This window comes from Hemicordylus capensis, chromosome 2 (assembly GCF_027244095.1).
Source record: "Hemicordylus capensis ecotype Gifberg chromosome 2, rHemCap1.1.pri, whole genome shotgun sequence".
NCBI classification, from domain to species: Eukaryota; Metazoa; Chordata; class Lepidosauria; order Squamata; family Cordylidae; genus Hemicordylus; species Hemicordylus capensis.
In genome coordinates this window covers 344,357,922-344,382,853 of record NC_069658.1, presented here as the reverse complement: position 1 = coordinate 344,382,853, position 24,932 = coordinate 344,357,922, and the positions used below count along the sequence as shown (strand labels likewise).

General features: G+C 42.7%; 1 protein-coding gene across 1 annotated transcript; it reads right to left on the bottom strand.

The window, feature by feature from the left end:
• Window positions 1–7,351: 7,351 nt before the first annotated feature.
• Window positions 7,352–21,592, bottom strand: LOC128341733 (uncharacterized). Its single transcript, XM_053288179.1, has 2 exons — window positions 21,363–21,592; window positions 7,352–12,895 (listed from the first exon to the last, which is right to left on the bottom strand). Exon 2 carries the CDS (start codon window positions 12,891–12,893, stop codon window positions 11,907–11,909), a length of 987 nt encoding a protein of 328 aa, XP_053144154.1. The 5' UTR covers window positions 12,894–12,895; window positions 21,363–21,592; the 3' UTR covers window positions 7,352–11,906.
• Window positions 21,593–24,932: the final 3,340 nt, after the last annotated feature.

Below are 24,932 nucleotides of genomic sequence, written 5' to 3'. Positions count from 1 at the left end.
GGACTAGCCTTAGCTTCCCCTACAGCTGTCCAAACATTGCAACCTATTAATTTGCCTGCGGATATAGCAATAGCACTTAGCAATAGCACTCACATTTATATACCGCTCTATAGCCGGAGCTCTCTAAGCGGTTTACAATGATTTAGCATATTGCCCCCAACATTTCTGGGTACTCATTTTACCGGATGGAAAATGATGGAAGGCTGAGTCAACCTTGAGCCCCTGGTCAGGATCGAACTTGTAACCTTCTGGTTACAGGGCAGCAATTTTACCACTGCACCACCAGGGGCTCCATGGCACCACTAGCAGGATATGCCTGCTACCTGGCAAAATTGGATAAAAGAAACCTTAGCAGTATCTTTAAAACAGGTTATAAAAACCAGGGGAAAGCCCAAGAAAAGAGGCAGGGATCATTCAATGTCTCTCTCCTTTTCTGAAGAATCTGGCTCTCAACCACCCAGAAAGTCCAGATGCAAGAGAAAACATACCAACATTGTTGGACTTGCTAATTCTCACCCAAAGGATCAGGTTCAATTGGTTTATTTAAGGTGGGGGTGCCCATTCATCAGAGGGGTCTGGGCGGGGAATCCCCTGATATTACACCTAACCTGTTGCTACCTCTACTTCCAAATGATCCACAGGCCCCTGTTCACCCTGTATCCCCAATTCCTTCTGGTACATGTGCAACTCCCATTATAGTGCCTACTTCCATTGGTGCTCCAATTCCTTCAAATCCTAATGCAGTACCTATACCGGGTAACCTTCCAATAGATCCTCTGGACAAGGAAGGAGGAGAGTGGTCGGATGATAAGGATAATGCTGCATCCATGCTAACTCAACGTTTATTTTCACAGGAGGACTTAGGCTCCCTAGTGTCTAGAGCCATTAATGTGTTAGACCTTCAAACCCACCCCCATCCAGATGATCCCCCACCTACTAAGGGTTCTCTGGTTTTTCCTAAGCCTAAAGGTAAAGACTTACTGTTGCCTCTACCAGTATTGCTGGCTGATACAGTTAAAGAAGAATGGCTACTTCCTACGTCCAATCATAAATCTGTGGCAGTTGCCAACAAATATTATACAGTCCAGCAAGAGGCCATGGACATGTTCAGGGTGCCTCTGGCAGATGCCCCCGTGGTCGCCCTTTTGAATGGAGCTTTGTTACCAAGGGATGGGGAATCAGCCTTAAAATATCAAAATGATAAAAAAAGATTGAGGCTTCCTTTAAGAGGGCTATTGAAGCCTCATCCCTATCGATTAGGGCCTCAGTGGCCGCATCAATCTTATCTCGTGCATCCGTGGTATGGTTATATGACCTCATCCAGGACCCCCCAACTGATGTATTTGGCTTAAGACATTAGTTTATTAAGATCCAGAAGGCCCAAGCATTTGTTTCAGATGCAACCCTGGATGCCATAAGATTTTCTTCTAGGGCCTCTACAGCTACGGTTGTGGGGGCGCCATAATTTATGGCTAAAGCATTGTGCTGCATCACGATCAAACCTGGCAGCAGTTCTTTATGATGGAGTAAAATTGTTTGGGGAGGAAGCGCTTAAAGAGGTATTGGTAGAGTCAAAGAACAAGCGCAAGGCTATGCCCCTTCCACCAGCGCCACATAGACAAGAGCTTCCCCCTCCTAGGAGAGCTTTTCAGTTTCAATACCAGCCCTTTGATCCTCTTCCTTTCGAGGGAGAGATAGAGATTCCAGATATCAGCGCCCTCAGTGGAATAGGCAGTGGGGTGGCAGACCCTTCAATCAGGGTAGACAGGCCTTTACCAACCAGCCCAAACCCCAAAGCAACAATGACCCTCCATTAGAGGATTTGGGAGGGCGACTGTCAACATTTTTTAAAAAATAGCAGGAAACAACAACAGATCTGTGGGTAATGGCAACAATAAAGACAGGCTACAGGACAGAGCGAACAGCTTGTCCCAACAATTTTTTACCAACTCCAAGATCATGTTGCCTTATCAAACACTTGGGCCTTATAGACGCCATTCAACACTTAATGGTTATAGGCGCAATAGAACTGGTCCCTACTCAAGGACAGGGCATATATTCAATTATTTTTACGGTACCAAAAAAGGACAAGTCTCTCAGAGCAGTATTAGATTACAAATTCCTAAACCGGTGGGTTCCAGAGTGAAAGTTTCGCATGGAGTCCCTTCGAATGATAACGGAAGCATTGCAACATCTGGACCTGTTAACATCCATAGATTTAAAGGAAGCCTACTTGCACATCCCAATCCACCCCAGAAGTCGTCATCTGCTTCGCTTCAAATACTGCGGGGTGCATTACCAGTAAAGGGCACTTCCATTTGGTCTGTCCTCAGTCCCAAGGGTATTTACCAAGGTGCTGGCACTTCTGATTGCACACTTAAGACTGCAGGGAGTACGCATCTTCTGTTACTTAGACGATCTGCTTCTGTGTTTTCTGTCTGAACTGGTGGCGGCAAAGGATCTTCACATGACGCTTCACACACTGGAACAATATGGCTTCCTTGTAAACAAGGAAAAGAGCCACCTTCTACCAACTCACAGGCTTCATCCTCTTGGTGTACTAATAGATACCCTCAGAGACAGACTTTACTTACCAGAGGAGTGGGGGAAAACTTTAAAAGAGAAAGTCACAGAGGTGCTGCAGGCTCGCCAAGCTAGACTGTTGTACCTTGTGCGTCTGATAGGGTTAATGGTGGCCACCCTGGACTCTGTACCATAGGCCAGGTTTCACTTGAGACCATTACAATGGTTTCTTCTCAAGTTCAGAGTACCCATCTCCAACAAGATCAACATTCCTATCTTCGTGCCACAAGAGTTTTTAACATCCCTTCAGTGGTGGCTGACGGATGCCAACACCAAGTGAGGGAAAGAGTTCCTCAAACCAACTCGAGTTATAATTACACCTGACGCCAGCAAAACAGGGTGGGGAGCCCACTGCCAACACAGAACAGCCCAGGGCACTTGGTCAATGGAAGAGAGGATGCACAGCATCAACTGGCTGGAGTCACGAGCCATCCGTCTTTCCCTGATAGCATTCTGGGACCTCGTCTTCAACAGCCACGTGTTAATCAGGACAGACAACACGACTGCGAAGACTCATATAACCAGACAAGGAGGGACAAGGTCACACACGCTCCAGACAGAAGCATCCCTGATAATGTCCTGGGCGGAAGTACATCTAGCATCAATATTGGCTCACCATGTTCAGGGAGACCTCAACTCCATTGCGGACTGGTTGAGTCGGAAATAACTGTTACCCAGGGAATGGGCGCTCAACAGGAGGATCTTCCTGAAGATCACACAATGGTTCGGCCGTTTAAAGTTCGACCTCTTCACATCAGCACTGAACACACAACTCCCCAGGTTCTTCACCAGATTCCCGTGCCCACAAGTGGAGGGTGTAGACTCACTATCAGTGGAATGCCCTCAGAAACTGCTGTATGCATTCCCACCGATTCCTCTCCTGGCCCATTTCCTTTGCAGGATCCAACTGCTCAGGGCTCATGTCATCTTGATAGCCCTTTACTGGCCCAGGAGACCATGGTTTCCAGAACTGTATCGCATAGTGTCAGGATATATCTCTGTTAGGTGTTGTAGTAACATGCCTTCAGGTGAAAACTGCAAGTCACTGTATTTACTGTGATTAGTGACTAGCAACATGTGAGGCCGATCACAAACTGCTGAGTAATGATCTGCAGTGATTGGCCAAGGCCAGTATAAGAAGGAGGCTCAGAGAAGAGCAAAGTGTCCACAGTGGCAGATGCTGCTACACTGTGGTCCACCCGGCTGAACTATGTGAATGCTGTATCCATGTGCCTGATGTATATACATATTTATGTGTAATGGACTTACTGAGCTGCAATATCATGTGAGTGCCTTTTCTACAATATATTCTTCAGTTTATACCCTTGCCTGTGTGTTGGAGTCTTCTTACATTTCCACTGGGGTACTGGAACGTGACTCTGCGAGTAGGGCGCAACACCAACACATAGCCACACAGGAACTGTGGCTCTTTCCAGTATCAGCAGATGTTCTCCATCAGGGTCCAGTTGAACATCAAGATCCAGGCTGGTTTCATCTAGCCAACTGGAGACTGAGTGAGGAATACTAAGTAAATTCAGTTATTCTGGCAGTCTTGAATACCATGCTAGCCTCCACGAGAGACTCCACCAAACGCATATATCAACACATGTGGAGAGCATTTTTAAGATGGTCGGCGAGACATGTGGTACCTCGTGGCATGGCATCCGTAAAAGATCTTCTAGTATTTCTTCAAGACTGATTAGATAAGGGCCTCAAAGCAAATACATTTAAAAAGACAGGTTGCTTCTCTCGCAGGTGTCATAGAAGGCCTCTCCAAATCCAAGGTGATAAATCACCCACATATCAAAAATTTCCTGAGGGGTGCAACTCTCCTATCGCCTATGGTGGTCAATCGCTTTCCATTGTGGAATCTACACATGTTTCTAAAAGCTCTTCAAAGTGCACCTTTTGAACCAATCAGGACCATCCATTTAAGGATGTTATCTTACAAGACAGCCTTTTTAGTAACAATTACATCTGCAAGAAGAATTTCGGAGTTGAACGCACTATCTTCTCACAATAATCTATGCGTGTTCTCAACGGATTCTGTACGGCTTATCCCAAACCCATTTTTTCGACCGAAGGTGTCATCAACATATCACCATTCGCAAGATATACTACCCTCCTTTTGTCCCAGGCCAGTCCATCCAGGGGAGCGGGAATGGCATAAGTTAGATGTTAAAAAATGCCTAAAGATGTACTTGAAGCGTACAGAGGGCTTTAGGAAATCGGAATCTCTCTTTGTTAGTTTCTTACCAACTTCAGTGGGAAGCCAAGTATCATCACAGACTCTTGCCAGGTGGGTATGTGCTTGTATTTCCCTTACCTACGAATCTCAATATCTTCAAGCTCCAGAACACATTCTGGCTCACTCAACCAGGGCAGCAGCCACATCTGCTACTTTCTCGACCAAAATTCCAGTTCATGAGAGATGCAGAGATGCAACTTGGAAGGCACCATTGACATTTACAAACCATTACAAGATTGATGTGTATGCTTCTTCACAGGCAGCATTTGGTCTCAGAGTGCTACAAAAGGTTCTTCCCCCAGAGTAGGCGAGGACACTCTCTCCTGGAGAGTTACTGGCCAGGGCTTTGGTATGTCCCAATGAGAGATGTCCTTGGTTTCAGGTATCAGAGAACAGCACATTGGTATTCACTTACCGTGAAGGCTCTTTCTTGATGCTGGAGCCGAGGACATCTTGGCCCTCCCAGGTGGTGTCCTGGACTACTCCATGGAGAACCAAGAATTATAAGAACTCAACCATTATATGTGTGAGATCTGTGTATACGTTTCTGATCTGTTTATATAGGCTATATGTTACCTATTTTTGGAATTATTTGTTCTGTGCTACTTGCACCTTTGGCCTAAAAGAACTGGGCGGGATTATCTGTCCCATGCTCTTAAGGCTAGTAACAGAATTTCATTAGTCCTGCCTGGGAGCATGTGGGAAAGGATAACCCATTGAGAGATGTCCTCGGCGCCAACGTCAAGAAGGAGCCTTCACGGTAAGTGAATACCAATGCTCCATTTACTGTCCTCTATGCTGCCCTTTCCCTTCACAGTGAATTAAATACTTTCCCAGGATCCAGAGTAAATCCAGATTTAAAAACTGAACCTTCTTTGTGGTCTCGGTGCATCACACACATAGGATTTGCACCTGCACAGAGACCAGCCCTGGACCTTGCAAGAGCCTGAGGAGAGAGATTTTGAGTGATGATGCATACAGATCCAGTACCATCACTGTTGTGACAGAGTATCCAAGGTGTGATGACAGGATTACCCCAGGTGCAATGACAGGATGGAGTATGCTTACAGCTCACACTGCCATGGATCACCCCCATCAAGGCGCCAGCTGTGATTCCGTAGTAGATCTCCACTGTGCCTTAGATCTCACAGTAGGTTGCCAACACGCAAATACAAAGACCAAAGTCCTTATTCACCATGCCCTTTTAGAGGGGTCTACTATGACACAACCTAAATCATCTGATGAGCATCAGACCTCAAAACTCTCTGCAGCCAAAACCACAGGATCGCACCAGCTGAATTTGATACAATCAAGACAGGTCACGCAAATCGTCCATGCGGGGTCTACACCTGACTCTTCTGTTCCTGCAGATGCAGCTAACTTAGAACCAGCTACATCTACTTCTGATGGTGAAGCTGATGCTAATGGGGATGTCCAGTGCCACACAGACTTTGGGTGAAACCTGGCCGATATGTGAACACATACCCATCCTCCCAAAGTAAAGTTGCCATCTGAAAAAACTCCTGTTGATTCTATAAGACTGTCTTTTCTCATATTCCTTTTTCCTTTGAAAAGGAGAAATGCACTTTTAATGACCACAGCAGCTAAATCTTTAAATGTTTATTTGCATAGATTCTCAAAGCATATATACAGTTATCAGACTAAGAATCCTATATGTAGCACAATGCACTTACTTAGACACTAACATCACAAATGCTTGATTGAATAGTAGAACAGAGGAACAGGGGGAATTTTATAAGAGAATTGGAGATGTAATCCTCATCCTGCTTCTTTCTAGAATGAGAGGGTGTGTTGCAGAGCAAGGAGCTTGAGGACTACAGATGGGAAGCACAAAGACATGAATTCCAAAAGTCATTTTGGTTCCTCCATTGGGAGCTGCACTGTACTCTCAAATGTACAAAGCCACCTATTGATTGATTGATTGAATGTATATACTGCCCAATATTGAAATCTCTAGGTGGTATACAGAATTAAAACATAATATAAAATATAAAATATTTAAAATTCATAAAAACAAAAATAATAATAGATAAAAACACATTAAAATTTTAAAAAATGGTATCAGTTGAAGGCCTGGGAAAATAGGTACATCTTCAGGGTCCTCCTAAAAACAAACAGAGAAGGAGATGCTCTTATTTCATCAGGGAGCGAGATCCAAGCCCTGGGGCAGCCACAGAAAAGGCCCGGTCTCAAATTGCCACCAAACTTACTAGGATTACTTCCTAGTAATCCTATGCATGTTGGAAGTAAACCCTGCTGATATCCATGGGTTTTACTCCTAATTAGGTTGGATAAGATTGAAGCTTACAGCATGACATTTATTTTATTTTTACTCCACATATTAGTCCATGACAGAACCCAAAGGACCCCTCACAAATATGTATGACATGGTAGAATATGAGATATACGCTTGTTCTAGGTACAATTAATGTTGCAGAGAAATTACTTATCCTTTATAAGTAATTGAATAGGAAGCCAACTTTATCTGAGAAACAAGAGTTCAGGTTTTTAAATTTTTATTTGCAGTATTCACATAATAATGTAGAACAGTATCACATAATAACACAGTACATTTAACAATCAGATTTTCCAAATATCACAAGAAAATCCAAAATCAGATCTAGTACTGTTAATATAATAAACATAATCTGCCCAAATACAGTGGAACTGTGGTTCTACTCTCACAGCCTGCATTAATCTAATCTCATCAGTTATCTTTTCTAAGAGCGCAACTGACCACACCTTATTATACCACTGCTCCATTGTTAATTGATCCAAATATTTCAACTGTAGAACAATTAGTGTTTTCGCTGCCAAGATTTAAAAAGTTACAAGTTCCTTATTTTTTAACTGGCATTATTTCCTACAAATATATGTAATAGCCCTAATTGCAGAGAACACTCCACATTTTGTCTCATTATAGTTCTTAGTTCTCCAAATATTTTTTGCCAAAAACATACCACCTTTTTATAAGACCACCATATGTGATAAAATGTTCCCTTTTGCTTACACCTCCTCCAGCACTGAGCAGAATGATTATGAGAAATATATGCTGATTTTACTGGAGTTAAATGCCACCATTGTAAAAATCTTCCATTGTAGCTCTTGTATGGAAGCAGCCAGGAATCCTCCAGACTTCCATAATGATCGCCATTTACTCTCTTCTGTAGGACTTCCCCAATCCATTTCCCAAACATCCTTCAAAATTCTTGGAGGGTCCCCTATTTCTATTTGTAACAGTAGTATATAAATTTTGGAAACTATCCCTTTTGGCTGATCCTGATGAGACAGAATTAATTTTTCAAAATGTGTAAGTGATTGAGTTACTGAATTTACTCTCTCTTTATTACTAAAAATAGTTTTAATTTGAAACCCAAATAACCATGGTGATTGATAACCAAACTTATGCTCAATCTGTTCCCTATTACATAACCCCTCCCCATTAAAAAAAATCTCTGAATCTATATAACCCATATTTCCTCAATAAATCCAGCTGAATCAACACATATTTATTACCAGGGCCAAAATACATCTTTAAAGGTGTTAATGGGGGAAATAGTCCCCATCAACTCCACATATCTTTTCTTCCATATCTGGAACATTGCTTTAGTAAACAAATGGTTAATCTTGGCTATCTTTGGGGTGGGGGGTGGGGAATTGAACAAAAAAGAACTTTTATTTAAAAACCATCTGCCTCTTGTACATTCTCTATTTGGACCCCCTGTTTAATTGAGTCTTCTAGTATAAATGAAATCATATGTCCAAAGTGTGCAGCTTCATAATATAGTCTTAAATTTGGAATTCCATTCTCCCTCCTTCTGTGGTCTATATACAACCTTCCTATTAACCCACAGTTTCTTAGAGCTAAAACAAATTTTCAATTTTCCTCTGCCATAGTGATCATATTCTATCAGAAAATTAACTGTTTATCCTGATACTTCCATGAAATCTTGTAATTTCTCCTTAGTATATTTAGCTGAACTTCCAGAATTTGCATGAGTTAGGATCATATCGTCTGCAAACAAATTTAATAAATAATTCTTAGCCCCTATTTCTATCAGCTTTACCATTGTTTCAGTCAACGTTTCTAGGAAGAACACACCAGTTAAATTGCCTCCATAGGCCACACTAGCAATAGTCAACAGCACCAAATGGTAATGGTAGGGTTCCTCTTAGTATCTGCTTCAAAATCTACAATCTCAGCAGATATGTACCTGTAGACCTGCACTGAAGCCTGCAATAAATCAAAGTGACAAACAGTTCTTGAATGTATGTGCACACAACATGCAGGTCCTGGGTCTGAATTACTGCATGTGTACATATAATAAAAATACATATATACATACATACATACATACACACATACATACATGTATCACTGTTACATGTAACAAGGTACACACCAAGGGGTACATGTAGTGTATCTGCTAACTTGATAGCATGTGAAGCAGCAGCCCTTAATGTCACATGTACTGTAACAGACACTGTACACAATATTTTATGTTAATAATGTAGATGCAGAAAGTAGCAGGACATGCTTTGAACATGGCATACTGCCAGGTGGGTTGCTGAGACCACTGAAGATGCAGAAAGTTTCATCTAAATCACAAAACTAGGCAAGAAACAACAGGATACGAGACAAACATAGACAGCTTGTCTTTTTATCCCATTTACACTGGGGAGATAGCATTATTTTTCAGCTGAGTCTAGTTTGGTCTAGAAAAATTAAAAGGAAACTCAAACCATCAGTGCATTTTGCCCAGTTTGCTAGTTTTCATATCAGAAAACATAAATGCCATTAAACACAGCACTTGATGTACCAGTATTAAAAAGCGTGCCCTGGAAGTCTCCCGGGTCAAAGCTAGAAACAAAAAGGCTAAATACTATAATTTCCCTGCCCTAAAACAAAGGGGAATTTGTACCTCTGCATCAGTGCAATGAGGAAAGTACAGAGATCCTTAATTAATTACCTTTTATTTTAGAGAAACCAGAATGGAGGGCAAGTCATTTCATTATCAGGGTGCTTCCATCATGAGGCCCCATGAGGCATCAGTCTCAGGTGTGAGAGTGGGTATCCCGCCCCAGGTGTCATCCCACCTGTTGGATGCCACTGCCCCATCTCATCTACGCTGCTGCTGCTGCTGTGCTGGTCTTTTGACTCTCCCCCACTCCGTTGCCAGCCCTGACTTTCCTCCCTGCCACCTCACTGGCTCTCACATCAGCCCTCTTCTCCCTCCCAGTGTCACCTGGAACACACGACCGCTGCTTACTGTTTGTAAGGGGTGGGGAGGAGAGAGAGAGAGAGAGATGGTGCTGGTTTAACAACAAAGCAGGAAAGAGAAGCCAGTGCATGGAGCTGCTGCTCCTAGCTTCATTTACTGCCTCACATGATGTGCAAACAGCAAGCAGGCCAAATGAGGTCGTGGCTACAAAGGGAGAATCCAGAAGATGAGGATAAGCATGTGGGCCATTGATGTGAAGCGAGGGACCAGAGAAGGGTTGGGGCAGCATCAGTACCTGCTCCAGTGCAGGGAGTGGGACTGGCTAGGGAGAGTAGGGTGATTCGTTGCCGTTCACCTCAAATTCACTCGAGGCTTTGGAATGCACACCCCAGTGAAATAAGAGCCTCCCCATCTCTGACAGCTTTTAAAAGGTCTTTAAAGACACATCTGTTCACTCAGGCTTTTAATTAATACTGTTTTAATGGTGTTTTAAAATATTGTTTAACAAATTTTAAATTGTTGTAATGTTTTAACCTTTTTGTTTTTGTTTTAACTAATGTTTTACTTTTTCTCTTTTTACTTTGTTGTAAACTGCCCAGAAACGTAAGTCTTGGGCAGTATAAAAATATGATAGATAGATAATAAAGTGGCAAAAGGCAATGAGCATCATTATTATGCTTGTAGAAGAAATATGAGGTACTTGGTTATATGTTTAGCAGAGAGCCTTCTAACATACCAGGGACCCTTCTAAAGGGCGGTATGGCTAAAAAACACAGGAAGCAGGTAGGGCCTTACTTTACTGAGAGAAAGTGGCAGCAGAGGGAGGGGCCTAAGCCCTATAAAAGGATGCTTTGCAATACAACTGGGAAGGAATAATGATGAGGCAATTGGGAGCTTCTACGCGACCAATGCTGAGCGGTTTGCACACACTACTGCTTGTATGAAAATGCACCCTGCATCTAGCGAGCCCACTGAAGAAGACCAGGGCAGACAAAAGAAAGTACTCCTTCATGCAATGCATAATTAATGTATGGAATTAACTTCCCACAAGATGTGGTGACGGCTACCAGCTCTGATGGCAAAAAAGGGGATTAGATCATTTCAAGAAGGAGGCATGATGGCTTCATGCTAGTTCCAGGTGAGAGGTAGTATGCCTCTGAATACCAATTGTTGGGAGGGAAGTGGCGAAGGAGAGCTATTGCCTTCACCTTATGGGTTTCCCAGAGGCATCTGGTTGGTCACTGTAGGAAACGGGGATGCTGGACTTTATGGACCCTTGGATTGATTCAGCAGGACTACTCTTGTTTTCTTACAATCTGATTAACTAGGTCTGTGTTTCTCGCTCCTCTTGACCATCTTCTTGTTTTTGCTAAAAAGCCAGCAAGAATGTAAGGATCCTTTGGGTGAAGGTCTGGCATGTACAGAATTTGAAACTCTGCTGAATATAAACACTTCTCCAAAACATATAGCCGAGATCTGAACAAACTTGGCTCCGTAGATTGGAAATAATTTAGTATATGGATTGTCTGTTTTCATACTGCCAAAAGATACAATAGGTTATAGGCTGTAAAGTAATTACAACTCAATTTCTGAACTCCAGTAATTGAAATGTCCAAGATAACTAAGCTTGCAATGTGTTCTGCATGGAACCCTGTCATTTGTTCCCTTCATTTGATTCTCTGAAGCTCTGGATATTCTTCAGGTCATTTGGACCCTCAGACTGCTGTGTACATTTTACAGTAAATCAGCATTCTGCAACATTAAAAATGATAGAATGCTCTCTGAGAAGGAGAGAGAGATGCCATCCATATTTTCCTCAAATAATGGGGCATTCATGATTCTGCAATAGCAGGGAGAAGGCAGGCTCTCACCTTTGCCTCTTTCCAAGCACATTGGTATTCTGAAATCCAGTGCCGGCTTGTAGCTTTTTGATCAATATAGAAGTATTCCATATATCCTTCTCTGTTGTTCATCTCTTTCTTCACATTGGGATTCAGCAAGGAAGGCTTCAGGTGCTCTCTTTCAAGAAATGCTGCTCCCTTCAGAGTCTGCTGCCCTCTTTGGGAAGGTCTCAAAATCTTGGCATCCAGTGGGTTTTCTCTGGGTGCATACAGCCAGATTGATTTGCCATTAACAATGAGGGGGTCATTTTCGTTTTGATTTGGACCATTTTTCAGAGTCGGCATCCTCGCGTGGTTTTTGAGACTCTTTAGCTCTGGGCAGCTGTTTTCCCTCTGCACTGGTCTTGGGGAGAGAAGCCTAGGGAAATCAACTACATCTTGTTTCTCTATAGTTTTTTCTTGGGGTATAGATAAATGGGTACCATAACAGATGTACTGTGGATAGACAGGACCAGTGTTCTCACTGCCATAAGAACGTCCCCACTGATGGGTCTTCTGATCTTTTGTATACATCTCTTCTAGTGGGTTTGCCTTAGAGTTGGAGTCGGTTTTGATATGATCAAGAATAAAGCAATTTCTTTCCAATGACTTTAGATTAGGAAGAGTGTCAGTTAGTTTACACTTCGACATTATTTTTGGTGTCTCAGGCAAGTTGAAGACCATCTTGCTGTGATGCAGTACTCCCAGCTTGTCTGTGTCTTGGGCTTTACGTTTACTCTCCAGAAGTGGTAACGGAAATGTGGGTCTTGCCAGCTGGCAGATAGACTGAAGGTAGTCTTCACCAGAGCAAGAATGTGGGCACATGTAAACATTTCCAACCCCTTTTGTGTTGCTGGTTTTTTCTTCTAGAATATCCTCAAGGGCTTCATTTATGGTTGGGAGAGGCTTTCCTATGTTCAGTCTTATCCGGGGAGCCATTGCTGTAAAGAATATACAGGATATAATTAGCCAATGTGAATGCTAAATATGCTGCTGGAATGATCACATGTTGTAAGCATCATCGCAGAATAAATGTTCCTTCTGTTTAAATAGTGGACACGGTCATATATGGAGCCAGCGTGGTGTTGTGGTTAGAGTGCTGGACTAGGACCGGGGAGACCCGAGTTCAAATCCCCATTCAGCCACGATACTAGCTGGGTGACTCTGGGCCAGTCTCTTCTCTCTCAGCCTAACCTACTTCACAGGGTTGTTGTGAAAGAAAAACTCAAGTATGTAGTACACCACTCTGGGCTCCTTGGAGGAAGAGCGGGATATAAATGTAAAAATAATAATAATAAAAATAATATAATATGGGAGCTGTCCAACATGCCCATTATTGTACCTGTTTAAAAGAAGTACCCTGCATGTATACATTGTTTGCTTAGTACAGGCCGCTTTTTGCATAGAAGAAACATCCTAATCATTTGCCATAGATGCCTGTGGCTTATGCCATACCCACTTCACTCTAACTGAGATGAATGGATACCTGTGGGCTGGCCCACAGAGATGACAAGGGACCAGCCCAGGACTGAACTTTGGGTCCACATGATGGACTTTTCATGGTGAGCATTAGGGATGTGCATGAACAGGTTCAGTGCTCCCTTCCTGGAGTGCTGAACCTCTTTTGAAAGCCGGCATTTGAGTTGGCTTGATGGGCAGCGGGGGGGGGGGGGGGGCGGCGCATGCATGCCGGCTATTTGCCCATGTGCACACCTGTGCATGCCAATGCCATGGCCATGGCCATGGCAGTGCTGATTTGGGCTGTAGGAAGGAATGCTGCAGCTCCACACATCTCTTTCAAACTCAAGTGCCAGCAGGGTAAAGCAGCAAGGAGGGGGCAAACAGGAAAGGCGTGCCACCTCAGGGAGTACACAAACTGTTTGTGCACATCCCTAGTGAGCATGGGGACAGATGAATGCCTTTTCCAGACAGCAGTAAAAAGCACTGAAGCAGCACTTTTCCAAGCGCGGTTTTACTTTCTTTCCACACATACCATCAGATTTCTGTTGTCTATGGCTGCACAAACTGACACTTTGTCCAGATGGACTTCAGGGTCCTAGCACAATTTTCTCAGTGCCACCTGCTGGCCAGCTCTTGCATTTTCTAAAGAACTGGTTTCTACTTTTGAATGGTGAATGGTGATTGGTGATTCGTCACGGAATGCAGGAGCTAGCCAGCAGGTGGCACCGAGAAAACCATGCTATTATTATTATTAATTTCTTGTTTACACAGCCAGACAGGTGTTATTGACTGGTTTGTTTTATCCAGACATCAAGTCCTTCCCAAGGACCCGGGATGCCAGAATTTTATTGTCAATTGTTATAGATATCGTCGCAGAATATAGACTGTTCCCAGTAAAGTTGTTTTTTTGTAATTGGCTGATGGTGATTTCTGTGGTTTCTTCTTCTTTCTTTCTTCTATGATAGCATATTAGAGTGGATTCATGGTGTCTCATTGAAAATCTCATTTGCTATCATAGAATCCACACTCAATACCTCAGAAACAAGAGAACCCTGTACCCCATGGGTTAGAAACCCATGGGGGTGTTTGGCACCCTATGTGCACTACACCACCACTCGCTCTGGGCCACCCCAGCACCCCCCAAGTGCACTTATGGGGCTGCTGAAAGCTCCATTATAACTTATTATGAGGAAAAACCTTAAAGACGCGTAAACTTCAACAATTAACCAAAAACCAGCCCTCTCCCCAAATCCTTTGAAAAAATTCAGGTAGATTCCTTGCCCCTACCTGGCACTACCACCAACCCCACACTGCTCTAGGCCACCCCTTTGCCCCCGACGTGAAGCTATACATTTGCTGACACCTCCATGCTTCTTTATGGAGAAAAACCTTAAAGACGCGTAAACTTCAAAAATCACTTAAAAATCACCCCTTTGCCCAATTCCTTTCAAGTAATTCAGGTAGCTTCCTTGCCCACCCTAGGAACTATCACCCACCACACTGCACTCTACGACACCCCTTTCCCCCCGACGTGAAGCTATACATTTGCTGCAATCCTAATTATTCTCTATGAGGAATTCAAAAATACTTTAACAATTCACCAATAATCAGAGGAGTGTCCAATTGCTTTGGGATTTTTTGGGTGGTAGGCACCCCTGTCTGTCTACCACCCACCCTGCTTTTGTGCCCCTAGGTGCTCCACAATAGGGGATATGGACTGGTTTGTGTCCCATTATACTCTATGAGAAAAATAATTAAAAATATTTCAAATATTCATAAAAAATCATAGGGTTGTCTGATTGCTTCAGGGTTTGCATGGTTGTTGGCACCCATGGGTGCTCCACAATAAGGAATAATGGCCTGGTTCTAGTCCCATTATATCCTATGAGAAAAAATATAAATAATTTTCAAAAATTCATAAAAAATTGTACGAGTGTCCGATTGCTTTGGGGTGTGGGTGACAGGTACACCTGGGTTCCAGCTACCATCCTACCAATTTCTGGGTGTCCAAACCAGTCCAAACCAGTTCGGATCCAAACCGAACCAGGGGGTGGTTCGAACAAAACCAAAACCGAACCACCCCCTCCTGGTTCGGATCCGAACCGAACCGGGCGAACCGGTTTCGTGCACATCCCTACTCCCTGTCCCCAAAGGGTTCACATTCCAAAAAGAAACATAAGATAGACATCAGCAACAGTCACTGGAAGTACTGTGCTGCGGGTGGAGAGGGCCAGTTACTCTCCCCCTGCTAAATAAAGAGAATCACCACATTAAAAGCTGCCTCTTTGCCAAGTTAGTTTTCTCAGTGCTATTTGCTGTCCGTTTGGACAAAGCATTGATTCGAACAAGCTTGGCCAAAGAAGCCTGCTGGTGTGTGTGAAAAGCGAATAAAATTGTGATTGCAAAGTGCTGTTCCAGTATGTTTTATTGCTGTCTGGAAACACCCAGTGGTAGCTTTAGTAGTCCTAAAGCTACTACATAAACTATCTCAAGGACCCCCTAATTTTTTTTAAGGGCCTTTTGACTTTCTCTTAAACTAATACAGTTCAGTTGTTGGTTAAGCTTTATACCCTGTTTGGCTTACAAATCTTTTTAGTTATAGTGTTTGAATTTAGAACTTAGTCATGGAACTAAGTGAGTTTCAGTCTCTGAACTTTACTGTAAATTTTTTTTGGAGTTGGAGATAATCAACATGTATCTTAAAGTACTGGTAGCTATATTATAAGATTTGTTTTATGGAAGAAATAAGTGATGATGCCAAGCTTACCTATAAAGACTTTTTGATCAAGTATGAAAGCTGCAACCAGAACATACAATCAAGCCGGCATGCTGAGTTTTGAAATGAAATTGTCCACTTCTATTTTGTGGCATATCTCACATACTACATAGTAGGGCTGGGCACAGAACTGTTCTCAGCAGTTTGGTTCTAATTTGAGCCAAATTAAAACCAAACCATTGGTCCACAAACTGGTTCATTAGAACCAGACAGTGGTTCAATTTGTGTGGTCGAACCAGGTTGAACTGGTTCAAGGGGCTATGCTTGTAAAGGGGAATCTAATGAGGATTTCCCTTTACAAGCAAAGGGGATTCCTACCTCCTAAAGGAGTTCAAAGTGTGGGTGAGAGTGAACCTTAGCACCAGACCTACCTCTTGTCTGGTAAGAGAATTGGGAACGCAGGGGGGAACTTGAAGAATAGCTCAAATTTAGACTGTACAACTTCCAACAGGCCAAAATTACTAGGAGGCCCCAATTGGGCACCATAAAAAAATAAGGGATAAACATTAGCGACAAATAACTTAATCGCCGCTGGGATAAATAAGGCCCCTCTCGTAAAATGGAATGATTTTATTTTATTTGTAGAAATCTGAGCATTTTGTATGGACAAATTTAAATGGGCATTTCGCTAGCCAGAAGACTGGAAAACAACTCCAAGATATTTAAATGAGTTGATTTGCTCGATTTTGTGCCCCTGCATAACCCCAGTTGTGATATCTTGGACGTTTGGCAAATACTAAGATCTTCGTTTTGTGATAATAGACCTCAATTGATTCCTCCCTACAGAAATCATATAATATACCAAGGGAACATTTTAATCCTATGGGAGTCTGGGTCATGATGGCCATATCATCTGCATATAGAAGAATGGGGAAATGTCTATTGGCCAGTTTTGGAGAGTGAATGGCAGAAGCTGAAAGACAGGACACTACAGAAATAATATAGATGTTAAACAAAATAGGTGCTAGTACGCAGCCCTGTCTTACTCCTCTAAAGGTGGAGATTTTTGGGGATAAATGACCTCTCAGGGTGTATCAAACCTTTAAGCAAGAATTCTTGTGTAAGTTAATAATTAATAGCAGAAGGCGGGTGTCAATTGATAGTTCTTTCAACTTCATCCAAAGTCTTTCCCTAGAGATGTAATCAAAAGCTGACTTTAAATCAATAAAGGCTACGTAGAGAGCAGAGCCTGGGTTTTGCGGGTATTTGGCAGCTAAAAATTGGAGGGTAAAAGCATGCTCTATGGCGGAACGGCCCACTTTAAAGCCCGCTTCAGAAGCTAAAACATTGTTAGATTCCATCCAATTGGTCAGTTTGCCTAATAGATGTTTGGCGTATAGTTTGCTGATTGTGTTTAAGAGGCTTATGGGTCAATAGTTAGCAGGATCATCACATTTCCCTTTTTTATAAATGGGGATTAAGATAGCTATGCCCCAATCCTTCCGTATTTTAGCTGTTAAATCTATGTACGTGAAAAGAGAAGCTAGCATCGGAATCCACCAATCCAAATTAGCTAACAAATTAGCTAACAAAATTTGCTAACAAAACTTTGATGGAAATACAGTTAATTCCTGGGGCTTTACCTTTTTTAGATTGTTTAATGAGGTTTTCAACTTCCATGCAGGAGACAGGCTTCCAGGGAGGCAAGTCATCAATATTTAAATCAATGTTACATACTGCTGCATCTCATTTCTTATACAAAGTGGAAAAATGTCGTTCCCAGACCTCTGCAGATATAATAAATGGGGGAGGTGTAGGAGCTCTATTTAATACAGGTGAAGCTAGCCTCCAGAATATAGTGGAGCTTTTGGATTTAGCGGCCTCTATTAATTCAGCCCAATTGCGCTTAACTAACTGGAATCTCTTAAATTTTAATAGTTGCTTATATTGTAATTTCTTAGTGTGGAGCTCCTGTGTAGTAATGTTAGATATTCCCTCGGCATAACACTTAAGAGCACTAGGTAAATTTCTTTTTGCAACTACACACTCCCTGTCAAACCATGGGCAGGAGGAGAACTTTAAACGATTGCTGGATGGAGGAGACAGATTAACAAGAACAGGGAGCAATAGAGACAAAATGCTCTCGTAGCAGTCTAGCACAGATCTCCTCAGATGAGTGGCAGATCCTACAATGATTACGTCACGGAGACGGGAAAGATTAGGTGAATTAAGTGCATCAGTAAATTGCCTAGCTTGAGCCTCAGACCATCTTAGCTTCTGGGGAACCCAACCCTGGTCTGGGCACGGCTCCTGAGTACCCACTGGGTGTGTCCTGCCCTTCAACCTGAGAGTCAAAAGCATTGGGAAGTGATCACTCTCAGAGTGGGGGAGAACTCTAAAATTACTCACCTGCGGGGCCAAGCTATAAGTAATAGCTACATAGTCAAGCACTGTGAGGGTTTCCGCAGCAAATTCCGCAGGAAAGTCAGTTGAGATCGCACCATTAACTAAAAATAATTCTGCCTTATGACAGAATAACAAAAGGTCTAAACCACGAGCATTGCATATTACATCTTTAGACTGTCTCATGAGGAACGGGGTGGGGATAGGGAGGTAGGAATCCCCTTTGCTTGTAAAGGGGAATCCGCACTGGATTTCCCTTTACAAGCATAGCCCCTTCAACCGGTTTGAACTTGGCCAAAGTAGTTTGATACAACCCGGTCCCAGTCCGGTTGGAACTCTGCCCGGCCTCCTTTTTGAGGGGCTTGTCTGGTTCAAGCTCGAACTGGTCAATCTAGGCCAGTTTGAATCGAACTGGTTCTGCACACCCTTATCATACAGCATTTTCTTCTTTTCCAACATAGTAACAGGTTGTTCTGCTTCTTAAACAGATCTCATACAACTTTCAAGGAAAAATTGCTTAGCTGAAGATCAAAAGTTAGAAAAAGTTATAAATATAGCTGTAGTTCATTATCAAACTCTGGTAACCATGTTTGACCCCACATTCATCATTGCTAAAATTGCAATTACATGCAGGGCAGCTGATATGTGTGAAAAAAGGTCCTCTCTCTTGTAGGAATGATAATCCTTTTTAGGGCCCATCTTTGACCCTAATGTTCAAAATGGGATACTCCTTAATTTTTTATTTAATAATAATAATAGTGAGTGACTGACATACTGCTCAAGAGTAATACACAGTAACAATGCATTTGTGCAAGGTTGCACAAATATGTATCATGCTATCAAGTGTTTGAAGCGTTTCACATGTACTACCTTATACTCCTTACAACAACCCTGTCGGTATTATTGTCCCCATATTATCCACCCCAGTTGGGGAGTAGAGGCTGAGTGGTCTTGGCTTGTCTAAAGTCACTTAGCAAGTTCAGGAGGCACAAGTGAAATGCCTGTTTCATGCTCTCTTAGCCACTAAGCTAACCCATATATGCCTATTTTCTTCCACTCATCGTGTCAGTGTTTTTGCTTTTTCCTTCTCTCTGGCCAGCTGAATCTCTGCATCTCCATTCTTTGACTTAAAAAGCCTCAGCAACATACATGCCTTAAGTTGAAATGCAACTCCACTGTCAGCCTTGACCTTCTAGAACAGTGCTCTTCAAAACCTCTTTCTTCTTAGCAGAACAATGCTGCCTCAGGCCTGACCACATCTCTGTCCCCTTATTTGTGCCCTTCCCACATATACCAAGGGTGCTTGGTTGTGGGAACCTAGCAGAGGACCTAAGGAGTTGAAAGGGTTAAGTAGCTTATTCTGCTATGGCTGGTGTACCTGTTGCTGGATACACCTGCATGTTTAATCTCAACAATCCTCTGCAGGTATATTTGTGGACATGGGAGGAGAAAGGGCATCAACTGCAGAACTGAAATAATCCTTTGTTAAAAGGGAATGGCTTTGACCCCTATAGCTTCACCCATGAACTTTGCATCTTTCTTACAACCTCCACCATATTCCTGCCCCAAATCCATTTTTGGCCTACTTTCCAAAGCGAAGGCTTATGAGGTCAGTTTGTGTCTGTCTGTCTGTCTGCCTATCTCCCCTCACCCAATAACTATTGTATTTACAGCCTAGTACAACCAGATTTACAGCACATAGAAGGAGGTCTTGTTTTATTTCAATCCACCATCTCGTTTTAAGATGGCAGCCATTCAGATTATAAGGACTACCCATTTAAAACATGTGTGGGCAGTTCAGTACAAATCAAATTCAAAGCATATGGGAAGGGGATATAGGGTATCCTGACAGAGGATTTTTTTTAACCCATCTTCCACTGCGAAACAAGATGGTGACCACTCAACTGAGAAGCACCACCTTTTTAGAATTCATATGTTTATAGGCCAATACAAACCAATTCACAGCACATGGGAAGGGGACCATGTGACAGGATTGTTTTCATTACAGTTGCCCATCTTGAAAATAGATTATGATCATCCACATTATACTCACTTCTCCTTTAAATGTATATTTTTAAAAAAACCATGGTGGACAAACAAGTCCAGTTTCTTAGCATTCTCTCTTCAACTAGAAATTTAAAAAGCGGTTTCCATTACTTGGGTAAAAGGTGGAAACACTATTACTTATTTAATTATTTATTGTATTTCTATACCTCCTGATATAGAAATCTCCAGATGGTGTACAAGTTAAAACATAATATGAAAATCAGTTAACAATTCATAGAACAGATACAAACAGTCTCAGAAGTAAAAACATATTAAAAATTTAAATTTCAGTTAAAAGCCTGGGAAAACAGGTATGTCTTGAGTTTCTTCCTGAAAGCAAACAGAAAGGGAGATTCTCCTATTTCAACAGGGAGTGTATTCCAGAGCCCTGGGACAGCCACAGAGAAGGCCCAGTCCCAAGTTGCCACCAAACGAGCCAGCGGTAACCGTATCTGGATTTCTCCAGATAATCTTAATAGGTGGCAGGGTTCATGATAGAAAAGGTGCTCTCTTAAGTACCCTGGACATCTCACTGAATTCATTAGGACATTCCCTGGTAATACATAGAGTAAGAATCTCAGAAACTCTGTTGCACCAGTTTGTTTACACAAAAATCATGATGTGGGTCACCCTCTTATACTCTGGTTTTCCTGCTCTCATGACCAAAAAATAAGAAGCACTGATCTGTTGTCATAATCTGATCTCTTTGAGGTCTAAATTCTAATCACAGCATTCATTATGACCGACCGCATTCCCACTAGAATGCCCTACCCTCTTCTTACCTTAATGTGTTTGTTTCAGGAACAGCTTGATGGTTTTTAAAACTTTAGGCTCGGCGTCTCTCCGGTGCTGTCTGTTCTCTTTGATTCCAGCACTGAATATGTGCTGTCTAAACCAAGGCTGCACATCAGGCTAGTAGCTTCCAGTCAGCTGACTCAGCTGCTTTTTGGTTGTTGCTGCTAAATATAGACTGGTATATGCCATTCTGTTTCCTAAGAATTCAAATTTGATAAGTGCCTCCCATTACTGGAAAGGCCAAAAGCAGTGAATTGGGGAGACGATTCTAAGATGATCTCCATGGCAAATCAATCACTTTCCTTTGGCACAATAAAGGCATTAAGCTATGCTTTAGATTCTGAATTATTCAACATACCCTGTGCAATAGAAAGGGAGTGGCTATATGTGTTTTGTATTTGTAGCCATGGGAAGAGGTGAGCAGCACACTAAACAAAATTCCAAGCAGCTCTCTCTGCTCATGTTGGGAAGTGGCCTTGGGGGGGGGTGGGAGGGATGTAAAAAAGGTACAATGAACAGTTATTGTTTCTGTGCTCAAATAACATGGTGTGACCAAAGTGATCTACACTGTTTTTCCAAATCTCTGAACTGTACGGAAGAGGTTCACAATTATATTTGCTAAGCTCCCTTCAGAGATCCTTTCTCTCCAAGAGAAGGGAAAAAAAACCCTTCCCCCTTCATAGATTATATGCTGCCCTCCGCATAATTTCAATCAGGATTGTGGTGCTGCACAGCACCTGTTTCCAGTGCTAGGGCTCAACCCAGCCTTGGTTTATGTAACTTTTCAGTAGATGGATGGGCCACTGAGCAGACACCACTGTCAGTCACAGTGAGCCACTGAGCAACTACAGAGAATCCTAGACCCAGGATTTAAAGAAAAGGGCTTCCAGACAGACCTGTGTTATTTTCCTAGAAATTAACTTCTTGTGCTTCATGAAGGTGAGCAGCCAGCAACCTGAACGCTCATTTGATCTCAGGCCTTCTGTTGGACCTAGTCCCCTTAAGGAAGCACCAGGCCTCTCTATGAATTCAATCTAATTGTATATATAGGTTTAACTCCGATATACTTGTACAGAACACTTATAATAGCAAGGTTTTTGCATCCACATGGACTGATGATCCCTTTCTCAGTTAAACTCCATCCTCACATCATTTCTAGCTAGTGGCTTGTTCCCTACCAGGCTTCCATCCTCAAGCCAGAGTTGGGTGACCCATGCTGGTGATGCAGAGGTCTGCCTGAAGATGGAACAAAAACTTTGGTCTCTGCTACCATTTTTCATGGCATAGCCTTTGCATTATGCTAGCTGCAAAACACCCACAAGAAGTCCAGGCTCCAGGTTTTGAGTCCCCTTGGGCAAGGTTTCCTCAGCATGCCCTCCTTCCTCCTTCTCACTGCTGCTATGATTGCCCAGAGGCATTTCTTTGTTCTCTTCCTCTGAGCCCAACTGGTATGTCCACCTAGAGGAAGAAGGTGAGTTTAGCAGAGGCTGCTGGTCCTTCTCCTTGCTCCTGTCACTGCTTGAACATTCAAAGAGGTCAGACGAACAGGCAACAGCAGCAGCTTCGGCTGATACATCGGCTACACCCATTTCTGGAGGTAAATGACCTTAAAACTGTGGTGCATATGCTTGTAACCTCCAGGCTCAACTACTGTAATGTACTCTTTGTGGGGCTGCCTTTGTACATAGTCCGAAAATGATAATTGGTACAGAATGTGGCAGCCAGACTGGTTTCTAGGACAACCCAAAGGGACCATATAACACCAATTTTAAAAGAACTGCACTGGCTGCTGATATTTTTTGAGGGAAAGTGCTGGTTATTACCTATAAAGTCCTCAATGGCTTGGGTCCAGGGCACTTAAGAGAGTGCTGTCATGAACCCTGCCGCCTATTAAGATCACCTGGGGAGGTCTGGTTACAGTTGCCACTGGCTTGTTTGGTGGTGACTTGGGACTGGGCCTTCTCTGTGGCTGCCCACAGGGCTTTGGAATATACTTCCTGTTGAAATAAGAGCATCTCCATCTCTGATTGCTTTTTTAAAAGACCCTTAAGAGACACCTATTTTCCCAGGCTTTAAACTGAAATTAATTTTAAACTGTTTGTTTTTAGCCTGTGAAATTGTTGTAGCTGTTTTTATTCTGTGAAACTGTTCTAACTTGATTTTACTCTGATACACATATCAGGCAGTATATAAATATGATGAATAAATAATAAACAACCACCACCAAGGGAGGTGGAAGAGGAGGAGTGCAGGGCCAGAGTGCTTCTGGGAGCGACAGTGGCTTCTCTGTTGAGTCCTGGGCCCTGGCAGCTATCCAGTAATGTCAACCTCTGACATGCTTCTCACATGATCAGTAGGCCTTATCAGTACATCTTCATTTTCAGAAAGCTTGAGCAGAAAAACTTCCATACTGCACAGAACATTTCATCTGGCATGTAAAAAACAAACTCCATGCATGCTTCTTCATCTACATAGGTTTTCCCAGGAAACAAATCTGACTGATTTGAATTGGACATATATGGGCCAAGGTAGATGTCATGTGGGAAATGCACAACTGGGTCTCCAAAGTCCAGACTCTAGACTTTGGAGACCTAGTTGTGCATCTCCCACATGACAGACACCTTTTCCTTTGGGCTTTCTTGTCATCTTTTGGGCAGATGATAGTGTTTGCCTAACCAGCCCATCCCACAGGTTAAAGATGTGAGTGTGCCATGAGTGCTCACTCACTTCACCCCAGTGTGCTGTTCCTTAATCCTGCCTGTGGATTAAGTATTCTCATCTTCACATAAGAAACATAAATGGAAGTTTCTTATAGACTGCTCCATTTGCATATGGAACTTCCAATAGTATTAGTAACCTCAGCCTTTTAGCCATTCAACCACTCCTTTCCGCATTAAAGCAGTATTTAGACCATATGTAGAGGGGCAGTTCGGATGAGGATTAAAGAATGGTGCCCTGGTTGGGGAGAGAGGGGTGCACTCACTGCACGTTTCTGCCTTTATATCACATGGGTGGGCCAGTTGGACAGAGCATTGTCCAAAGCAGCTAGTGGTTTAAAAGCAGGTGCTTCCCTGCATTAGATCAGGATTTTGGCTCTGGGAGAAGGACAATTTAACTCACACACACCCCATGCATTATTAGCCTGATTAAAATCTACTGCCCAAGCTGTTCTTAGCTGTGGATGCGGGGTGTGTGTGTAAAGACAGGTACAATATGGATTTGCTGCAAGCCAATATGGGCAGGATAAACCACTAAAGTGCAAGTTATTTCCCATGGTACAGTTCATGAGCCATGAAGAATGTGTGGATTTGTTCCAATCTGTATTTTCTCCTCTCTCGTGTACAGCAAAAAAAATAATTTTAAAAAAAACCATATTCAGTTCTGAATCAGACCACCTCCATACATGCACCAACATACACACTAATTATCCCCTTCCTACCGCAGAAAGAATTTACTTGTTTATATCCAAAGTCTGCGGTTATATTGTGGAAGGAAAATTGTGGTTTGCCTTCTAGTAATGAAGTACAGGCCACTGAAACTGACAGAACAGATCAGCT